The sequence below is a fragment of the Stenella coeruleoalba genome (genome assembly GCF_951394435.1).
Source record: "Stenella coeruleoalba genome assembly, chromosome: 4".
Lineage (NCBI taxonomy): Eukaryota > Metazoa > Chordata > Mammalia > Artiodactyla > Delphinidae > Stenella > Stenella coeruleoalba.
The window spans coordinates 6,533,540-6,554,708 of record NC_137149.1 but is presented as its reverse complement, the minus strand read 5'-3'; the positions used below and the strand labels follow the sequence as shown (position 1 = coordinate 6,554,708).

At 39.1% G+C, this 21,169-nt stretch overlaps 1 protein-coding gene across 1 annotated transcript; it reads right to left on the bottom strand.

The window, feature by feature from the left end:
• Positions 1–8,205: 8,205 nt before the first annotated feature.
• LOC307185359 (uncharacterized protein) lies at positions 8,206–15,653 on the bottom strand. The gene is made up of 2 exons (XM_079919536.1): positions 14,291–15,653; positions 8,206–8,852 (listed from the first exon to the last, which is right to left on the bottom strand). Exons 1-2 carry the CDS (start codon positions 14,617–14,619, stop codon positions 8,714–8,716), a joined length of 468 nt encoding a protein of 155 aa, XP_079775662.1. The 5' UTR covers positions 14,620–15,653; the 3' UTR covers positions 8,206–8,713.
• Between the last annotated feature and the right edge of the window lie 5,516 nt (positions 15,654–21,169).

Genomic DNA, 21,169 nt, shown 5'->3' with positions numbered 1-21,169 from the left:
AATTGCTTAAATGACAAACTTTGTTGTTGCTTTGGTCTTCAAAGTTCATTATGATTCTCCCCAATGTGTTTTCCCCAGTATTACCCCCAAATATCCTATCAACAAACTGTACCACAAATACATACAGTACATTCTGTCCTACTTGAAACGTCGTAGGTTCTGAGTCTGGGTTCAGAATCCCTAGTACATGCTCACATGGGATTTTACAGGTTTTCTTCAGGACACTGATAACAGTTGCCTGCTCAGCGTCCCTTTTTCTCTTTTATCACTAAGTCTCCGATACTCTTTAATATGGAATTTCACCCGTTTAAAAATATGTGATTCAGTTTTGGCAAAGGGGAGGTGAGAGGAATTCTACAAATTAGGGCTTTCATAAAAAAGCTTTCATATTGTTTTTCTGATCAGAAGAATAGATTCATCAGGCATACACTTTTTTTCTTCTTCTTTTAAATAAACACTTTTATAGTATTCATGTTTCTGGCATGATTCCAAATGCTTTGTCCTTATTAATATATTTCATACCTATAAGAACTCTATGAGGTAGCTACTATCATTAACCTCATTTAACTAATTTTGAAACTGAAACAAGACAGTCTAAATAACTCATGCAACATTTGCCCTTGCCTTTATCCTCCCTCCTGTGTAGAGCGGGATGCATTCTAGAAATACAACAGCCAGCTTATGAATATGAGCATAAAATCAACATGCTTAAAGTGGCAAAGCAGAAAGACAAGCAGCTCTAGAGAGTTAAGTGTTTTTTGTTTGTTTGGTTTTGGTTTTGGTTTTGGTTATCTATGCCAGGTACAGTCCTCTGGATTTGATATTTGGTCGAAAATCATGTCTTAATGTTAGCATCCTTTTTTCTGTCTAATCAGGCAGGAAATGAGAAACAACTACATTTTTTGAACTCAGCAAGTCCTGGCTCACTTTTATCTAATGGTTCTTTCTTTAGCCTAAAATTTTACTTCCTCATTTTATTATAGGCAGCTTGAAGGAGGTAGGTAGCATCTTCAACATTTTGCCTGGCTACGTTCATTCAACAAATATGCTATTTTTCATGTTACTGTAAGTGACAGAATATCTAAACTTTCTACTACTACATAACAAGTGGTAGTAGAAAGTTTCCCCCTTTCCTCCCACTTACAATGATATTTTTCTTACTTTCCTTAAAGTTCCCACTGACAGCCTTTTAAGGGCCATGAGGCTTCTATTAATAGTCCCCCCCTTTTTGGCTTTTATTAACTCTCACTTCAAGATTTTTCAAGCTTCCTTTCGTCCACTTTCCACTAATTCCCAAAGATATATAAATACGTGTGTGTGTGTATATATAAATGTATACATATATATGTATACATTTATATATATAAATTTTGCTAACTCCCCACTTAAAGGTATCAAAGTCTGTTCAAACAATTCCCAAACTTAGTGGTTTACACAATATTAATTCTAATTTCACTGACAAATCTGTAGTTTGGCCAGGGTCTGCCAGGGATGGCTCATCTCTGATCCATTCAGTGTCAGCTGGAGAGTTTGAAGACAGTATTGGAATCATCTGAAGACTCACTCAAATACCAGATGTTGACACCTACTGTTGACTGAGACTTCAGCTGGACCTGGGGCTGGGGCTGGGACTGGGATGCCTACACATGGTTCTACATAGCCTGGTAGCTGTTTTACAAAAGCCAGTGTAACCATAGGATGAGGCAAAAGTTTTATTTCCTTTTAAAATTTAGTCATGGAAGTCCCATGGTGTCATATTTACCATAGTAGAACCCTACCAAATTCAAAAGGAGAAAATATAAGATCTACCTCTAAATTGTAGGAAGAGCACTGAAGGTAGAATATATCGGTGTGACCTTCTTTGAAAATTACAACCTGTCACAACAGAACTTCCTTAATGTGAGACAATACATCCCTATTAGATTAAGCCGTTAAAGTCAAATTCTTGTAACATTCATACATTGTTATGGATGCATATTGTATATGTTTTTGTTCCAGGTTTAATATGTTTCTCCTACTAGGCTATAAATTCCAGAAGAGCAGAGATTATTTCTATTGTGTTCCCTGTTCTGTTCACACTGGCTGTTAATTTTAATAATCATTTGTTGAGATGAATAAATGGATTACACTGAGGCAATGAAGAGAAGGCTGAGAGCTTTGGGAGTTAAATGTTTTTCACTGAGGTTGAGTATGAAGTTCTATGTTGTGCTACACTCTGACTCACAGTGGCTCCAGGACGAAGCCTCATGGACCCTGTCTACGCTTGAGCCTTGAGGGTGAGCTTTGCTCTTAGAATGTTCAGGAATTCCAAGTAATTTGTGTGTGTGTGTGTGTGTGTGTGTGTGTGTGTGTAAGCAAAGACCCTGAAAACAAACAACAGAAAAATGAACAGAGTTCCTTGGCAATACCTTTCGAAGGACATTTTATTGGCAAGCAAGGTCTGCTCTAAAATTTTCTAATAGAAGCAATTTTTAAGTAACCTTGAACTTATACAGTACAACAAATTGGAAGAGGTGAGAATGTTTTTAATTCAAGAAGTATGGCATGAAAATGTTTGAATTTTACACGAGAGAGCATAAGAAACAATGTCAACGTGGAAACCTCTGAAATAATATACACAGAAAGCATGAAAAGAAATAGTAGCAGTAAGGTCATTAGTCATTCTACGTTCACTAGAAATAAGACACTGTTACCACAATTATTAAATGTATTGTTTAAAGTAGTTTTGTACGATTTCATGCATTGGTCTGCATATTATTTATATTCACGCTTCTTCCAAAGCTTAAATTCAGTGATTGGGGAAAAAAGGGTCTCACAGAAAAAATGGAAACTTCTTTTCTTCCCCTATGACATATGTGATTACCTCACGCTCTAAGGAATGTATGTTGTAAATACTGGATTTATAGCAACACCTCAGGTAATTACACAGTTTTGAGCAAAGAAAGAATTGCTGACTGTCCAGACAATATCCTCTTTTATTCAGTATGAGCCTCAGAAGACTGTGACGGTATAGGTTAACTATGTTTATGTTGTCCTTAAGGACAAAAAAGTTTATATTATTTTACTGGGCAATATTCTTTTAACAAGCTAAGCCATCCCATAGGAAAGAAATAAAGCCATATAAGAATTGCAATAAATGTCTTCAAACCAATATGTTATTTGAAACACTATTTTACATGGTATGTTCATTTTTGTCTCACCCTCACATAACTCTGCAAATAGCTATTGAATTCAAGCTGTCTCAAGGGTACAAGCATAAAGCTGAATGTTTCTGTTGGATTTAGTTGAGCTCAGAGAGCGTCTGGATTTGTTGGTCATGGCATTCCCTCTTAAACCCTTAAGTGTCTGTTCGAGCCCAGTTATACTAGAACAATTCAACCAGTCAGGGTTTCCTTTTCTGTGTGAAAACATCTATTTACATGGTTTATATGTGAATGAATATAAGCATGTTATCATTTACTGAAAAAAATGACAAGATGGTATACAGCTTTTGTACCTAGTAATAGCTATTCAAGTCATGCTTCAATACTTTCATAAATTGCAGGATGTGGTCTAACTCTCTTTGCTTGGAACTATTTCTAGTAGTAAATAGTTAACCAGAAGACATAGATTCAAAACCAATCTTTATGAAAACATTTAAAACACACACACTATTTGTTCTTTCTATTTATCATTAACATAAAATGTAAAGGAAAATACCTTATCAGAAACATTAGCATTGTTACATCCACTCGTGTATAGATCTACATAAAATTCAAATGGATAGAGAAAACAGACCATAAGATACTAGCTTACTAGGTAGGTATATTTCTCTTTACTCAAAGGTTGTGCAACAATAACTATATATATATATAAACAGAAGAATGGAGTGTCAACTAATAGAGTAGGTTAAAAAAAACAGGGAGATGTAGTTGATTTCTTTTCTGTTTCCTCGATATCTACCACTCCTCCTACTTTGCAAATTCAGAGTTTGACCTTTCCAAAGTTGATGGATATAAAAGAAAGGAAGCAGGAAAGAACTGGAAAGTACTTACTTCATTTATACTGCTATGGTGTTAGAGCATTAGCAATATCTGGTTTTCAAAGGTATCTACACCAAAAAAAAAAAAAAAAAAATTAGCAAAACAACATCACTGCATTCTTCAGGTAGAGATATTTTGTGCAATCTGAATGCAAAAATAAACTTTCTTAAACTAATAATGCATACTAGAGAGATGAATTCCTCTTCACTTGAGAGCACGACAAACAGCATGTCTATATAAACTGAAGAATGTTACAAGATGAAGCAATTCTGCTTCTGGACAGTTTTTGTGTGTTCTTTGGAAACTCTCTAACTCTGGGGATATCTGGCCTACAATTCCCTTGTTAAGGGTGCAAGAAATCTCATGGCTGGTCATTTGCAACACCCTGGTAATCCCTTGGGCATCTTTTAGTGCAACCAGTTCTTTGGCCCAAGGTATTTGCACCCTTTCAGTTGACTCTGATAGAACCAAAGATGATCCTTTGATGGTTATCTTTCATGAGTGAACCCATTTGGAGCATGAGGACCCACACATTTTTTTTTCCTCTGCTGACACTGTAGTGCATGCTTACCTCCCAGGCAGCCATCACTTCTTCCCTACTATTGTGAGGTCTCCATTCTGCTTTTGAGTGAATCCCAGGGGACATACGTCAAGCTCTCTTCCTGGTCACTTTGAAGACTTCCTCTCTTTCCTTGAAGTGAGGGGCAAGGGCTTGCCTGTCCCAGCCCCTAATGCAGGAGTGGGGACGGGGCAGGGGAGCTCAGGACACAAAGAGTTCCTCATGTAAAATCTCTTTCTCACATTTAGCAAGACTTCTTTCTGCCTCATAATCTCTTCTATAAGCTGTTAAAGATAAAAGCCACTTTATTCAATTTAGTATTATCTAGACACTTCAGCTGGAACTGAAAGTAAGAAATTATGTTTATAGGGCTTCCCTGATGGCGCAGTGGTTGAGAGTCCGCCTGCCGATGCAGGGCACACGGGTTCGTGCCCCGGTCCGGGAAGATCCCACATGCCGCGGAGTGGCTGGGCCTGTGAGCCATGGCCGCTGAGCCTGCGCATCCGGAGCCTGTGCTCTGCAACGGGAGAGGCCGCAACAGTGAGAGGCCCGCGAACCGCAAAAAAAAAAAAAATTATAACCTTGTCACATAATTATAAACATTTATAATCTTGTCGCATAATTACAAACACCCTATTTATGCTCTGATATAAATTAGGAGTTCTAGATAATCCACTGAGTGAAAGTGACTTGTCCAAAATAACAGAACATGAGATTATATTGCTACACTGACAATAGAGGAATTTTGCTGAGTCTTGAGTACACAACTGTTTTTATCTGTATATGGAAGGCAGATTAACATTCGTTAGACAAGGAAAGTAATATTTCTTGAGTATGTATCATATGGCAAATCCTGTGATAGGGACATCAGCACAGACAATTTAATTGTATTCAATTACATCCTAATACCAATACAGGAGATAGTTAATAGTTTTCTTATTTTACAAAGAAGTAAATTGACACATGGAAAGTTGATTTTTTTTTTTAAGAAGATGTTGGGGGTAGGAGTTTATTAATTTATTTTATTTATTTTTGCTGTGTTGGGTCTTCGTTTCTGTGCGAGGGCTTTCTCTAGTTGTGGCAAGCGGGGGCTCCTCTTCATCGCGGTGCACGGGCCTCTCACTGTCACGGCCTCTCTTGTTGCGGAGCACAGGCTCCAGACGCGCAGGCTCAGTAGTTGTGGCTCACGGGCCTAGTTGCTCCGCGGCATGTGGGATCCTCCCAGACCAGGGCTCGAACCCGTGTCCCCTGCATTAGCAGGCAGGTTCTCAACCACTGTGCCACCAGGGAAGCCCGAAAGCTGATTTTTATTCCCAGAATGAGTTATTAAGTAACAGGGCAAAAGTGTTTTATCCAAAGCTTATTGTTTCAGGGGACAGCTTGCTGCCTGTTCATGAAGTAGAAAGTTTTTATTTCCCACTACTATTTACTATGGTTTTAGAAATTCAGAATTGAGTCCTTTGGTACAAAAATGTGTGCCCCACTGAACACTGTATTCTTCCACTAAAGCGTGTATTACGTATCTACTTTGGCTATGATCTTACTAATACGCATATAATTTAGAATTTTCAGCAATAAATGCTAAAAGCAATTTTGGAAATCACGAAGCTAGGAACTCAGGGAAAATAAAACAGATAAAGAAGGAAAAAACCTGGAGTACAGTATTTCTATATTATGTATTTTTGGTTAATCTAAAATAATTGTGCCAAAAATGTTCCAGTTAGGGGCTGGAGAAACAATCAGTTTCCAATATAATAATAGGGCATGTTAAACAGTGGTCACAATGGAAAGGGTGGGAATGAAGAGACAAGTTTCCTACATCACAGGCCTGGTGATCAACTTTGGATCCTCAGCAATCTTTTGTTGTTTGAAAAACCTCCAATTTTAGAAATTACTAATTGCTTTTTATGATTTGATTTTGCTTAGTTGACATCTTTAGTAGCAAGCAGCAAAGACAGAATTTAGTGAGATGATTAGACTGAGTTTACACTTGAAATCTACAAAAAAATTATATTATTTTGTGGTTCATTTTGTCCCACTACTATCACTATGGTCTGATGTGTCCCTTCAAATGTGTACATTGAAATGCCCAATATGATGTTAATAAGACATGGGGCCTTTGGTAGATGGTTAGGCCATGAAGGTAGAGCCCTCATGAATGGGATTAATACCCTTATAAGAGACACTACAGAACCTCCTAGCCCCTTCCACCATGTGAGGTTACAGTGAGAAGTCTGCAGGATGGAAGAGGGCCCTCACTTGACTACTCTGGCATTCTGATCTCAGACTTCCAGTCTCCAGAACTTTGAGAAGTAAATTTCTTTTGTTTATAAGCTACCTAGTCTGTAGTATTTTGTTATAGCAGCCTGAATGGACTAATACAGTTATAAATGTGAAAACAAATTGTGCACTTTTTAATATGAAACTGTGAACATGAACTTCAACTTCTCATTATTTTCCCTAACGTTTTTTTGTTGGCTTTAGTGTGTAAATGACACACTTCCTCATTTACGGTCAAATGCTACCTTTGGTTCTCCAAATTTTTCTTGCCTACAGCAGTTTCACCTGAATATATAACTTAAACTAGAACTGATTTAGTTTAAAAATAAATTCCTAAATTATAAGTGATCTAGAGTGACCTTTAAGTTGGTGATCAGTCTCAGTCAGTTATTCAATTTAGTGTTTTTAACCAAAGATAAATTTTTAAATTTAGTTCCTCAGGATAAAGATTTCATCAAGAAAATAGTCCATGTGTCTGTCTTCCTTTCATCATTTGGATTAGCTAGGGAAGGGGAAGGTATTACTGTGAAGTGACGTGCAAGTGAAGTTCATTGCCATGGTTAAAAATTACTATTTTCTGAAAAAAAGAGATGGTACAATTCACAGGGGTATAAGTTTCTGTTAAAAAATAATAAAACTTTCTTTCAATGTATCTCCCTTCTCCTATGTCCTAATTTCATAGACCATAATCAAAACTGCAAGTTTGGCATCTTAAGTCTCTGTGGCTGTAACAATTTTTCCCAGCTAGTAACAGATTAATTTCTGCTAAAATTCTATTACTCTAAGCAATTTCTCCCAAGGATCATAACAATTCTTCTGAAAACACATCAGCAGCTTTCAGTATAACCTTACTTCATCTAACTGGAACAAGGTCCACTTCTGGTAAACCCTGCAACTGGATGTGACAGGAATAGAAAAGTCTATTTCAGTACCTTGCAGAGTGTGGTGAAAGGCATTTGGAAGGTGGTTTGGATTGTTTTTTGTTTTGTGTTGTTCTCAATTCTTCTCTTAGAATTATCTTTTGTTCTACTTTATTTTCAGTAATGCTTTAAAATGACAGCTTTTGTATTTTAAGAGAAATAAAGGGATAAGGTAGGGCTCTCTTTCAACTGTTCACTGAGCATATAAAACAATGTAAACAAAGACTTTTTGGAAATATTTTGAAATTATTACATTATTACTTTAAAATAGGTTCAGAAATAAACTGCTGAATTTACACTCAGTTATACTCATTCATAAATAATTATACATACTCAAAGGCTGGTACTGAAGATACTGAAATTGCAAAGAAACAGAAACCAACTTTACTGAATGCATATTTGAGAAAGTAGAGGAAAGAGAGGGGAGAACATAAAGAAAACAAAAAGGGAGAAAGAAAGAGAGCAGCGGAGAGGGGAGAAAGAAAGAAATTGTGGAACTAAAATCATTTGAATTGTACTTTAACAATCTACAATAGCTTGATGAAAATATTTAAAGCTTAATTTGGTCAAGGAAGTTAATTTAAAGAAAGTTTAAGTGAAAGCTTAATTTAAATGAAAAAAACCTCGTGAAGAACATCTAAACCTTAAGATAGTTAAATTGGAGAGAGGTATTAATTATCACTTTATAAAGAATCTAAATGATCTGCCCAAGGCTATAGAGCCAGAAAGGGATACAACCATGTCTGTGGCAAATTTAAAAAAAGAAAGAAAGAAAGAAAAGAAACCCTATACTATATAATAGTCTAACATCTAAAGTTTCTGTTGATTGAAATGATAGCAATTTTCTCAAATTCTTTAACATGTTTAACAATTCCTGAAAAAAAAAAACCCTTTCTGGATGTATTCAAAACAACTCACTATAGCATACATAATCATCTTCGTAAGGATTGCAGAGCAGTGAATATCCAGGCCTCCGGAGGCTTTCTGTGCCTTTCTCCTATTTCCTTTTTCCTCTTCCCTTTTCCCTTTGCCCCTTTTGCTGCGTCCATCTTCTCTTCCTCTTCAAAACAGCTAAATAAAAACCATTTATTTAGTACTTAGCAGCCTTACAAATGTTCTTCTCCAGTACTGAGTACTTACACATGCTATCTGGTCTCATCTCCAAAGCTATTCTATACTGTAATTTGTATTACTCACATTTATAAACAAGGACATTGGGGCTGAGTTTGGAGAGCTAACTTCATTGCTGTGCTCTTTATGCCACATATTGTATTACAATATTTCACAACTGGAGTGAATGATTGCACAGAGGTCAATACATGTAGTGTGCCAGAATAAACGAATGTTGATTTTTGTTTTAACTCTGAATATTAGAGCTTGAGTTTGATGGTACACATGGCTAGGGTTTTACAAGGTAACAGGAGAAAAAAGTATAGGGTATTCCCTACACTACTCTAGCATCTGAGGAGGCAAATGTTACTTTGACTCTACAGATGGCTTCAAAATTGTGCTTTAATCATTTCCACTGACATAGTAAGAGGATAGATGAAGACTATGGTGGTTTGAAAGACTAATCAAAAGTGCTCTCTTTGCTTAGAATAATTGTGCTATATTAATCAGCAATATTTTATATGAATTAGTGCCACACTGCATGAAGTTAAAATAAAAAATGAACAATATGGGGATATTTAGAAAATCAATCTGAATAATTCCTGTCTCCAAACTGGGAGTTTTGAAAAATACATGTTAGGACATTAACTTTTATTTTATTTTTTTAGTCCTCAGAACAATATCTATAAAGAAGGAGTTTTTTTTTTAATTTCTTTTAATTGAAGTATAGTTGATTTGCAATATTGTGTTAGGTTCTGGTATACAGGAAAGTGATTCAGATATACATATATATTATTTTTCATATTCTTTTCCATTACGGTTTTTTATAGGAGATTGAATATAGTTCCCTGTGCTATACAGTAGGACCTCACTGTTTATCTATTTTATATATAGTTTTGTGTATCTGCTAATCACAAACTCCTAACTCATCCCTCCTCAACCACCTTTCCCCTTTGGTAACCGCAAGTTTGTTTTCTAGAACATTAAACATTTTTATGCTCTATAAAAATTAAAGTGGGGGGCTTCCCTGGTGGCGCAGTGGTGGAGAGCCCGCCTGCTGATGCCGGGGACACGGGTTCGTGCCCCGGTCCGGGAAGATCCCACATGCCGCGAAGCAGCTGGGCCCGTGAGCCATGGCCACTGAGCCTGCGCGTCCGGAGCCTGTGCTCCGCAACGGGAGAGGCCACAGCAGTGAGAGGCCCGCGTACCGCAAAAAAAAAAAAAAAAAAAAATTAAAGGTGGAGTTTAAAATTATTTATATATATATATATATATATGTATTTTTAGTTTCTGTTCAAACCTTTTATATTAGCTGCAAAAATATTTTAACTCTCCAAAAGTTTAATGGCTATAAAAATAACCAATTAGCAACGTGTAGCAAAAATATTTAAAGATACAATATATGGCCAATTAAACAAAATAGTCATAAATTAATAACCCAGGAATGGAAGAAATCACTGGAGCTATGAAAGTCATCTGCTTTGTGTTGTTTGTTAAAGGACAGATCAGCCTGGGAGTGGGATATCGGAAGGTACTCCAGAGAGAAAAATGGCTTTGTTAAAGTGAGGTCTTGTGTAATGAAAGGCTGTGCAAAGAGTTGGAAATCAGAACCAGGAACAGAAAATAACAAAGGGATCCCTATTAAAACCATGGACCAGGGCTTCCCTGGTGGCGCAGTGGTTGAGAGTCCGTCTGCCAATGCATGCGACACGGGTTCGTGCCCCAGTCTGGGAAGATCCCACATGCCACGGAGCGGCTGGGCCCGTGAGCCATGGCCGCTGAGCCTGCGCGTCTGGAGCCTGTGCTCCACAACGGGAGAGGCCACAACAGTGAGAGGTCCACGTACAGGAAAAAAAAAAAAAAAAACATGTACCAGGTACATGGAAGATAGTCCAGAACCAAGGGGTCATAAAATAAGAGAGCACAGAAGTAGAGGATTCAACATTTCCAGATATGAAACCAATATCAGTATTTCAGAGAAGACATGATGTAAGGAACCAGGGAGAACATTAACACCTAATTTAGGCAAGGAAAAGGGACAACAGCCAACAGGCAAGACTCAAGTAATAAACAGAAATTTTCAATTAAGTCAAGATAAAGTGCTTTAAGAACCAGGCAAATGCACAGTATTCAGAAATACACAAGTAGCAGTGTTGAAGTAGGGTAGGAAAAAAGAGCAATCTAATAAGCAATCAGGGTAGGACACCAAAGCACTGGGCAGAATTAGACTCTGAATGTTAGATAAGCTCTATCTCAAAGATATGATTCCTGCTGGTACAAGAGACAATCTCTGGGTGAAGATAGGTCACTGTTTTTTCTTATTTATTTATTAGGTCATTGTTTTTTAGATCAGAAAAACATATTGTAGAGATTAGTAAGTGGGCACCACTGGGGGCAGTGAAAAATATGGGTCAGAACTTGTTAGATGGCAGCAAAAGCACGTAACTGCAAATACAAAAGAGAATTGCAGGCAGGCCGAGAAGAAGCATCACCTAAAATAAATGAACTTCTATGACAAACAGACTCTAAAATGTAGATTGCTCGGACGCAGCAGAAGTTTCTTTCTCACATAATGGCAGTGGGAGATCCCATCCTCCACGCACTCACTCAGGAACTTAGGCTGACAGAGATTCTGCCATTTTCAACACGTGCCTTCCAAAGGGTTTATCTTCCTTCCAAAGAGGAGAAAAGCATTTTGGACTCTAGCAGTCAAGAAAATGCTCCTCCCCAGTCTCTGACTACAGGGAGTGAAACTGACAGATGGTCCCAGCTGCTGTGCTCTGCAACCCAACACTGCCATTTGTGCCCAAGTCACACTTCCCGTAGCCAGGGACTGAGTGTAGCTAAAATACTAAGGCAGGCCTGTTCCTGGGAGACAAGCAGTCTTCCAATGTGCTTGGCTTGAAGTCTCCCCATCTGCCTTGAGGCAACTTTCTTAGAACTGCACTACAGTCTAAGACTTTTCCTACACAATTCTGTTTGCTTTCTCCTTTCCTTCATAGGAGTCAGACCTACATCAAGGTCTGAGCACTCTACCGACGTCTTCTGACTCCTCATTTTCCTCAAGGATGACTTTCCACAAAAAAATGACTTGCATTTGTAAATCTGTGTAACATCTGTTTCTCCGAGAACCCAAACTAATGCAAGGGGTGCCAGAAAGCAGGCAGTAAAATGGGTTCAGGGACTAGGTCACTCACTGACTGGCAGGCAAAGAGGATGCTATTTTGACGAATGAAGGGCACCGGTAATCCCTGGCACATGGTATACTCTAATCACTAATGATTTCACCAGACGTGGCCTGGGAAGCTATCCCGGTGGAGAGAAATTCCTTTATAGATTTAACAGTTCAGGCATTTGAAAAATATCAGGGCAACAATGCTTAGAAGGCATTGGAGCTTATCACTGCAAAGTCGAATTACTGCCCTGCAGAAGCATAATGTGAAGTTCAGGACTTAAAGACTGAGTTTGAGAGCCAGAGGGCCTCTATGGAAGTTTACAGATAGCCCCTCATCCTGCAGTGGAAGAGGGGACACAGCTAAGCATCCAACTCCAATAATTAGAGCTGCAGAGTTACAGACATGTTTAAATGCTCCATGAAGGTGGGTATGCCATGCAAAAAATCAGGGCCTGGATTGGGACCCTAAAACCTGGAATGAGGACTTCTGAATGGACTCCTGTGAAGGAACTGTCTCTACAGACATTTGTGTGCCAAACCATTACAGTTCACACAGCTGACTACTTCTTCCTAGTAAGAGCTAGCTGTCTTGCTGGAAGATGCCCAAGAGGCCCAACCCCTGCAAGATTACAGGGGTCCTCTCCGGAGTTGCCCTCAACTCCCTCTCTTGGCTACTAAGCCAATTACAAGGGTTAAATCCCAGGAGAGCTAGGCTGGGGAAATGCTCAGCTGAGAAGGAAGGAAAGAAATTATACCCAGAAGGAAACATAACAATCACTTACATGCCAGTAACATGAGCCAGAACACTGCCCTTAGGACTGGATTTTGAGGGAACTTGATCAAACAGACTAATATATATGACTGGATAAGCAATATTTCTTTGACCTCAGGGAACATTCTAGGATCGCAGGGATTTATCAGCCTAGCAAGGCTAGGAATGGGACACTCTACTCACCACTAGAGTGACTATGACAGGACTAAAAAACGGGCTCTGACCAATGCTGAACAAAGTGGAAAGGCTTAAGCTGCTGTGAATGACGGCATTGGAAGGAATAAAGGGACCAGGTAAAGAGGGTGTGCTGGAATGGACAGATTAAGTGAGGCCAAAAAAATCACCAGGTTATGCTCTATGCGAAGCTCCAAAAATATGGTTTCAAGGCCATCAGGGACGTGCCGGCGAGAGGGGAACCAGTGCCACACAAAAAGTTCAGTCCAGGCCCTCCTCTGCGGTCACAGAGCTGCCTCTTTACCATTCATAATAATGATGTGTCATGAAGTAATGGAGGTCAGATGGCGGTATTTCACTGCTGGACATCAAGAGGCCCAAAGTACCGCATAAACATCCAGATTGGAGGAGAAGACAAGTTAACTGGCAGGGCGCCTGGAGATAGCTCATAGACAACGGCATCCCTAGCGGCCAATAGACTAGCGGCTCATAAGGGTGTTGGTGAAATTTTACAATCCGAAAAAGGCAAAAATGGAGGGAAAGGAGGCTGAGAGCAGTTGTCCCACTGGGAAGTCATAATTACTCGCTCCGTTCTCAAACTTTAACCAATGTTCAGATCCAGAACTTACTAACTGAAGAAGTGGCCAGGTGTCTGAAAGGGAGTACTCTGCTATACTCTGGCAATGACTGTCCCAGTCCTTCCCCAGAAGGACCTATAGCCATTTATTCTGATGAGTACACAGGGAAAAGTGGAATAGCCAAACATTTCCAGGATCACCGAGCACCGGTCTGAGTTGACAGTGATACCCAGTGACCTAAAATACAGCCTATGCATTAAATTAGAGATCTTGAGGTGGTGCTCTATCTTCAATGGGAAGAATACATGGGTCCAGGAACTAAGTAGTAAAAACAGGCACAGCCCAATTACCAGCTGTGCTGGTTAATTTCACGTGTCAACTTGGCTGCACCGGAGTGTCCAGATATTTCTCGAACATTATTCAGGATATCTCTGCAAAGGTGTTTTTCTTTTCCTTTACTTTTTTTTTTTTTCTCGGTACGCGGGCCTCCCACTGCCGTGGCCTCTCCCGTTGCGGAGCACAGGCTCCGGACGCGCAGGCTCAGCGGCCATGGCTCACGGGCCCAGCCGCTCCGCGGCATGCGGGATCCTCACGGACCGGGGCACGAACCCGCGTCTCCTGCACCGGCAGGCGGACTCCCAACCACTGCGCCACCAGGGAAGGCCTTTTCTTTTAAAATTAATTCTGTAACCGTTCCTACCGTCCGTCCGGTCCCTCAGGAACTTGCACTCGTCCTGGACCACAACTTGCAGAGGTGCAGCGGCGCGCAGGGCCCCTCGCAGCCCGCCTTCCGGCCCCGGTGCGCGCGGCTGCGCAGGAGGCAGAGCCGGGCGGCCTGCACCGCGCGCTGGCTCGTCTGCCTCCCACCCGGCCTCCCACCGCGAAGCCTCCGCTCTCCTGCGGCGGCGCAGCCAGCACGTCCCCGCAAGAGCCTGCCCGCAGGTGACGCCGCAGCTCCTCCAGCTGCAGGGCGCCCCGGGCCTTGCACAGCGCCGGGCTCACTTCGCGGAAGAGCGCGGCCGGCGCCATGGCCCTCAGGCCGGGGACTGCAGGAACGCCGCCCGCTCCCGCGGGGTCTGTAGGTGAGATTAACCTTTACATTCATGGACTTCAAGTCGATTATCCTCCATTAACCTCCATGATGGGGATGGGCCTCATTCCATCAGTTGAAGGCCTTAAAAACAAAAGAGTTCCCCCGAGGAAGAAGGAATTCTGCAGCAAACTCCCTTTGGACGCAAAAAGCAGCTCTTCCCAGGGTCTGTCTCCAGCCTGCTAGCCTACCTCGTCAGATTGTGGACTCGCCGAGGCTCCAGAATCAGGTGAGCCGGGTCCTTAAAATCAATCTCTCTGTTTATGTGCTCACACCCTATTGGTTCTGTGTCCCTGAGGAGCCCTGACACATCCGCCATCTTTCCCAAAGACCCACGGAGGGGCTCAGCTTCCACTCTACACAGCTCTGGCCTTTGCAGGGTTAGAGGGTTTAGTCCCCAAAGAGGCTGCCCTAAAGGCAAACAATAAAGGTTCTGTTGAAGTATGAACTATAGAGCATTCTACATCCTTACATCAAGGGACCAACAGGCAACAGACGGTGTCACCATACTCTGTACTGTAGGCTTAGAGGGGAATTTGTAACGCAGGTGATCCATTTTGGTGCTCCTGGGGAATTTCATGTCTCATTGTAACTGGCTCAGCTAGCTGTATTCCACAGCATGTGTTATAGTTTGTTGCTACAAACTTCTGCAAGTATTTAATTTTTAAAAATTCTCTCATTTGCTCACCGTTTGTGCTATGCGCGAGGGCGGGAACATTGTTGTTTTGTTTAATAAATTATCCACGGCACAGTAATCACCGCATAACAAATATTCAATAAGTGTCAGTTTAATCTATGATCAAATTTGCTTTTTGACAGTTTCTAATGAAACAGATTTTTGCATGCTTTCTTAAATTTTTAATCTATTTAAGAAATGTCATTTATATGTGGAAACGTGTTTTAAATTAATTTGTGTGAGGTCTTTCTTTAGTAGGGAAATTGGCTTGTTGAGATATTCAGTACGAAATATTTTCTTATGACGTGTTATTTCATGTTGTAAAGTATTGTTTAAGGAGATTGTTCAGTTGGCCAGATATGTGAAGAAATTTGGTTAATAGGTAATATATTTGACATCACGATGTAGGGATGTTATGTACATGAGTGTGACATTGTATCGTCTTCCAAAAGTGTAAATGGTCAAACTAAGAAGCTCAATGGTAGTAAATGTCACTGGGAATGGAGTTGGTTTTGAATAAAACACATTAGACAGTGAATAATCATGACAGGGGAGTAACCACAGGGTAAAGTTAAACAGATACGTTGTAAATAAAGGTATAGAAAAGAATAGGCAAGCCTAGTGATGTGTTAAATGATGGGCAAAAAATTTACTTCCTCTCAAGAAACAAATAAATCAGGCAACCCTATGTTGGCAATGTTATCTTATGCTCCTTTTCTTTATCTGTTTGAAGCTTACGCCGTTTGAAGGAGGGTGAATTTCATAGGCTGTAGACTAGTGTCATTGTTCTTCTGCTAAAAGTAGTTTTGAGTCTTTGTATAATATTGTGTGGAAGTAATGTTTTTAAACCTATAACTAAGGCAATACTTTCTTGTTTTATCCACATATTAAAAATTCCTCAGTTGCCCAGAGTAGATATTTCCTGGGTTAATTTTATCTGTATCGTTCTTCGAAGCTTGGAGAAATCTGATTGGTTGAAGAAAAAAATCAAATCAACTTAATAGGAATTGTTTATTTATACATCTATTTTCATCAACCAACCAAGTACCACCTGGAGTGTTCCTGGCATTAAGCTTCTGTTTGTGTGGCATGTGTCAGTTTAAAAGGTGAACTAGTCTCAGTCTTTGCTCTCAAAAGTTAAGATTTAATAAGGATGGGGAAGGAAATACATTTTCATTTTTAACTTTGCTAAATGAGCACACTAAGCCTTGTATGTGCTTAGTGCCATTAGCAAGACATGAGCAAAATGCTGGAGGATCAATTAGAGCAAAATGCACCTCTAAGGTTTGTGAGTATCAAAAAAACAGACTCCAGGTGGTGGAGTATTTTGAGTACCACCTTCAGTGATGGGTGGAATTTCAAGAGTTTTATAGGAAAAGAAAAGAAATATGTTCCAAAAGAAGGAATAACATGATCAAAAGTTCAGATATAAAAAACAGAGGGCATGTGCATTGAAAGAGGGAGTTACTCGCTGGAATCTACTGGAGATGGAGGAGATACATGGGAGGACAAATGGTTGCCCTAATTCTCTGAAGGGCAGCTGAGAGCTCTTGCTCAATTGTGAATCGGGGACTATGTTGATATAAGCTGTACTGAATCTAGTCTCACAATGATGTAGGATGTGTCTGAGTTGTGAGAAGTATGAAGGAAGAAAAAGATTTATTAAAATAGACTTGGATTAGTCTGAAACGAGGAGTCAACATTGAAAAGAAATTTCTAACTGTGCAAAGCACTTTTCAAGTTAAATGTAGAATTTAGCAAAATATTGCTTAAATGGACATTGTGTAGAAAGAGTAACACAAAAAAAGACAAAGTTGACCCAAAAGTTTGTAACCAAGTGAACCAGTGACATCCAGAGAAGTGGAGGAGGAAAGAGAAGGAGCTGATTGGTCCTTAAATAATTTTATTCATGTTTTAATAATGAATAACCGAATCTACTGTGTGTCAGCTACTAGTTTATGTCAGCTACCCTGGATCCTGGAATGCTGTAGATTAAAAATGAAAATATAAAAAGTACAAGATTTGGTTTATAATCACATTGAATTTTAATTGTATGTCACGCCCCGGTAGAGATGTCCAGATGGCAGGTGGAAATAAAACCTTGAAACTGGAAATTACACACTGAATATTTGTGTCCACCCAAAATTCATACATTGAAGCCCTAACCCCCCAATGTAATCAAATTAGGAGGTGGGGGCCTTTGGGAGGTAATTAGGTTTATCTGAGGTCACGAGGGTAGAACCCCCGTGATGGGATTAGTGGCCTTACAAGTAGGTGAAGAGACACCAGAGCTGCTTCTCTCTGTCATGAGAGATACAGCTAGAAGGCAGCCGTCTGCAAGCCAGGAAGAGGGCCCTCACCAAGAACTGAATCCACTGGCACTAGAACACAGGACTTCCCAGCCTCTAGAAATGTGAGAGATAAATGTCTATTGTTTAAGCATCCAATATATGGTATTTTGTTATAGCTGCCCAAGTGGACTAAAACACTGGGTTTGAGAAGGCTAGGCATCAGCAACAGCTAAAAATCCATGGATGTGACAAAGAATAAAATTTTAGGGGAGACCTACATTGAAGGAATCACAGAACAAAAGAATGAGGAAAATGATAAACTTACTGGATAAACAGTAATACCAGAAAGTATGGACTCAATAGCGTCATATCCTATTTCAGAGGTAAAGTACAAAGAAGCCTGAGAAAACTAAATAAACTTAGAAAAATGTTTGTCTTAAAAGAAAGTGGGAGAGGTAAAGTGATTCCATAAGATATCAAACGTTTTTATTTAATTCAACAGGCGTTAACACAACTATCTTTAAGATGTTCTGCAAGTCACTACAGATTCAGAAACAGTGGAACAAGGTAGACACCATCTGCCCTTGTACAGGAGAAAATCAAAATAGTAAAATAATTTTAAAAATATAAATTGTAAAAGAAACACACAAGCTTTGTGATGGATAATAACAGAGCATCTACATTGTGTTCAGGAAAGAATATTTAAACTGAAATTTGAAGTATAGGTAAGAATCAACCATGAGAAGATTGGAGGGATGAGCACCCCAGGCAGAGAAAAACACCATGTGCAAGGGCCCTCTGTGGGAAGTTATTCAATTCCAGGAACTGAAAGAAAGCCAGTAAGATTGGAGCATAAAGAATAAGGAACAGAGTAGATGGATGTGAGACGGGAGACGTAGGAAGGGGAAAGATCATGCAGTGCTTATTTAGCAACAATAAGGAGTTTAAGATTTCTTTTCCTTTAAACAAATAATGTTTAATAGCCAAGGAGGCTCTCAGTTAAAAATGAATGGATATAACAACATTTGTGCCATGTACTATATTGTGACATTAATCTCCAATCATTCTTAAAGAGCCTCAAATTTACCATATATAAAATATAAGTGTTGCAAGTCAAGGTGCCTGGGAAAAAGATTCTGAATCTTTGAGTTAATGAGGAAAGACTCAGAATCAACAATTGTGGCAGAGGAAAGGAAGCAGGATTGAGCATTTATATAGGATTGAAACCAATTTAGAGCAACAAAAGTAATTTTCAAAACAAGAACAAATTTGGAGAATGTACATTATCTGATTTCAAGACATGAAACTACAGTAATCAAAAGGATGATATTAGTGAAAGCATAAACATATAGATCAATGGAATAGAATAGAGTCAGAAAATATACATCTATCCTCCTTGCTTTTAAATAAAAATTCTAAGCAATTCAGTGAGGGAGAAGAAGTCTTCCAACATACAGTGCTGGAACAACTAAATATCTGTGTTTGTATAAGAGGAAAGTAAACATCAACACATATCTCACACAATACACAAAAATCAAATTAGAATGGATCATGGATCTAAATGTGACAGTTAATAATGTAAAACTTCTAGAAGAAAACTTCATAGAAAATGTGTAACATTTTGGAGTAGAGAAAGATTTCTGAAACAGGACACCAAAAGCATGAGCCTGTATAAAATGAACAGAATTTTCTCAAAATTAAAAGCTTTACCTCTTTAAAGAGCACCATTATGAAAACTAAAAAAAAAAAAAAAAAAAAAATCAAGTTACAGAATGCAAATTAATATTTGCAATATATATTTCTTATAAAAGACTTGTGTTCAGATTATATAAAGAACACTCATACCTCAATAATACGAAACCAACAGTGCTACAGGCAAAGAGTTCAACAGTCACTTCACCAAAGAAGGATGCTAATGATCAGTAAGTGCATGAGAAGATGTACTATATCACTACCTACCAGGGAAATCCAGAGTTCAGACGCAGTAAGATACCACTTCACACAAACTGTAAGGGGGAAAATTAAAAAGACTTGCGTTGCCAAGTGTTGAAAAGGATTTTAAATGACTGTAATGCCAAAATGGTGTTTCTACGTCTCTGGGTGACATAGACCAAAGTTCAGTGAACAGAGGAGTCTAAGGTTCCTCTCCAGCTATAGCAAAGGAACTTATTTAGATCAGCTCTCCCTCTGAGATCTAAGAACCCCAAAGATGTACACCCTGGAAGTAGGGCTAACAGGAAATAAAATTCTTTCAGGTACTGAATCTCAGTTTTAAAGCATCTTAGTCATTTATTAGATTAAATTAATTAAGCTACCTGCCACAAATGAAACCACATGTCCTCAGGAGGAGTATAAATTAGACTGAGCGTCAAATTAAGTCTAAATTGTTTAATTTACACCATCTGGCATTTGAGCAAAATTAACCTAGCATAAAAGTATGCAATAGCTGACAATAATCAAGATAAAAATTAGACAATAGAAACAGAGGCACAAGAGAGCCATGTATTGGAGTTGTTTGAAGGAGGCTTTAAAATAATTGTGATTAAAATGTTCAAATTATTAAATGAAAACCAGGAAATTTCATCAGAGAACTAGAATTTATAAATATACAGAAATTCTAGAACTGAAGAATCACATACTAAAACTGGAATTAATAATTCAACAGATAGCACACAGACTAAAGAATAGAGACTGAAGGGCGGCATATATGAAAAAAACATCAAAAACACACAGTAAAAGACGTGTATTTACTAACAAGTATAATACTGATAGAAGAAATTTTCATATATTGAGCTATGGAGAAGACATTCTGGCTTATACATGATTTAACTAAAACTTTAGGCTAACCAAAACAGCCTGTTTATGGTCTATTAAACATGCCTTCTACATCGGCTTTAACCATTAAAGAAAAGAATGCATTTTAAAAGTCAAAATGGAGTGACTGTGGTTTAGGCATTCAAATGGAGTTGGTTGGCCATTGTGAACCTGGTTTCAGGTATGTTCCTGGATCACTGAGAACTTGAATTTTCTGAACTGTGTCACACTCAAGGACACCACCAGCCTTTCTCAAAACAATATCTGCTAGCTGCCGGCTGCAGCCTTGTAGTCTCAAGGTCTCCCCTTGTAACTATGCAGTCATTTCAGACCGCAACCCATCCTTGCTTAAAAAGCACCCTTAATTCTTGCCAGCTCCAGTTATAATCCTTAACAAACAATTTACATAACTTTGTGTTTTTTGCCTTTATGAGCCTCCCCCATTTTGTAGTCAGGCAGAATTCAAACGCTTCTTGAATCTGTGTCTCCCAGGCTAAAGTCCTCATTTTGGGCAAAATAAGACGGTTTTCTGTTCGTATTCTAGATTGGTTTATTGCTTATTTCTGTTAACACTGCACATTTAATTTACAGTCCTGGAAGGATGTGAGAAACTTGATTGTACAGAATCAATATTTGAAGTGTTAAGAGAATTCTCTAATATCAGTGGAATTTAAGTAACAGATGTAAGAAACACTGTGAACCCCAAGT

Coding starts and splice junctions, on each gene's coding strand:
- LOC307185359 (XM_079919536.1), bottom strand. CDS start 14,619: ATGGCGCCGGCCGCGCTCTTCCGCGAAGTGAGCCCGGCGCTGTGCAAG. Junction 8,853..14,290: donor CCTGAGGGACCGGACGGACG/GTAGGAACGGTT, acceptor GTTTTTATTTAG/CTGTTTTGAAGAGGAAGAGA.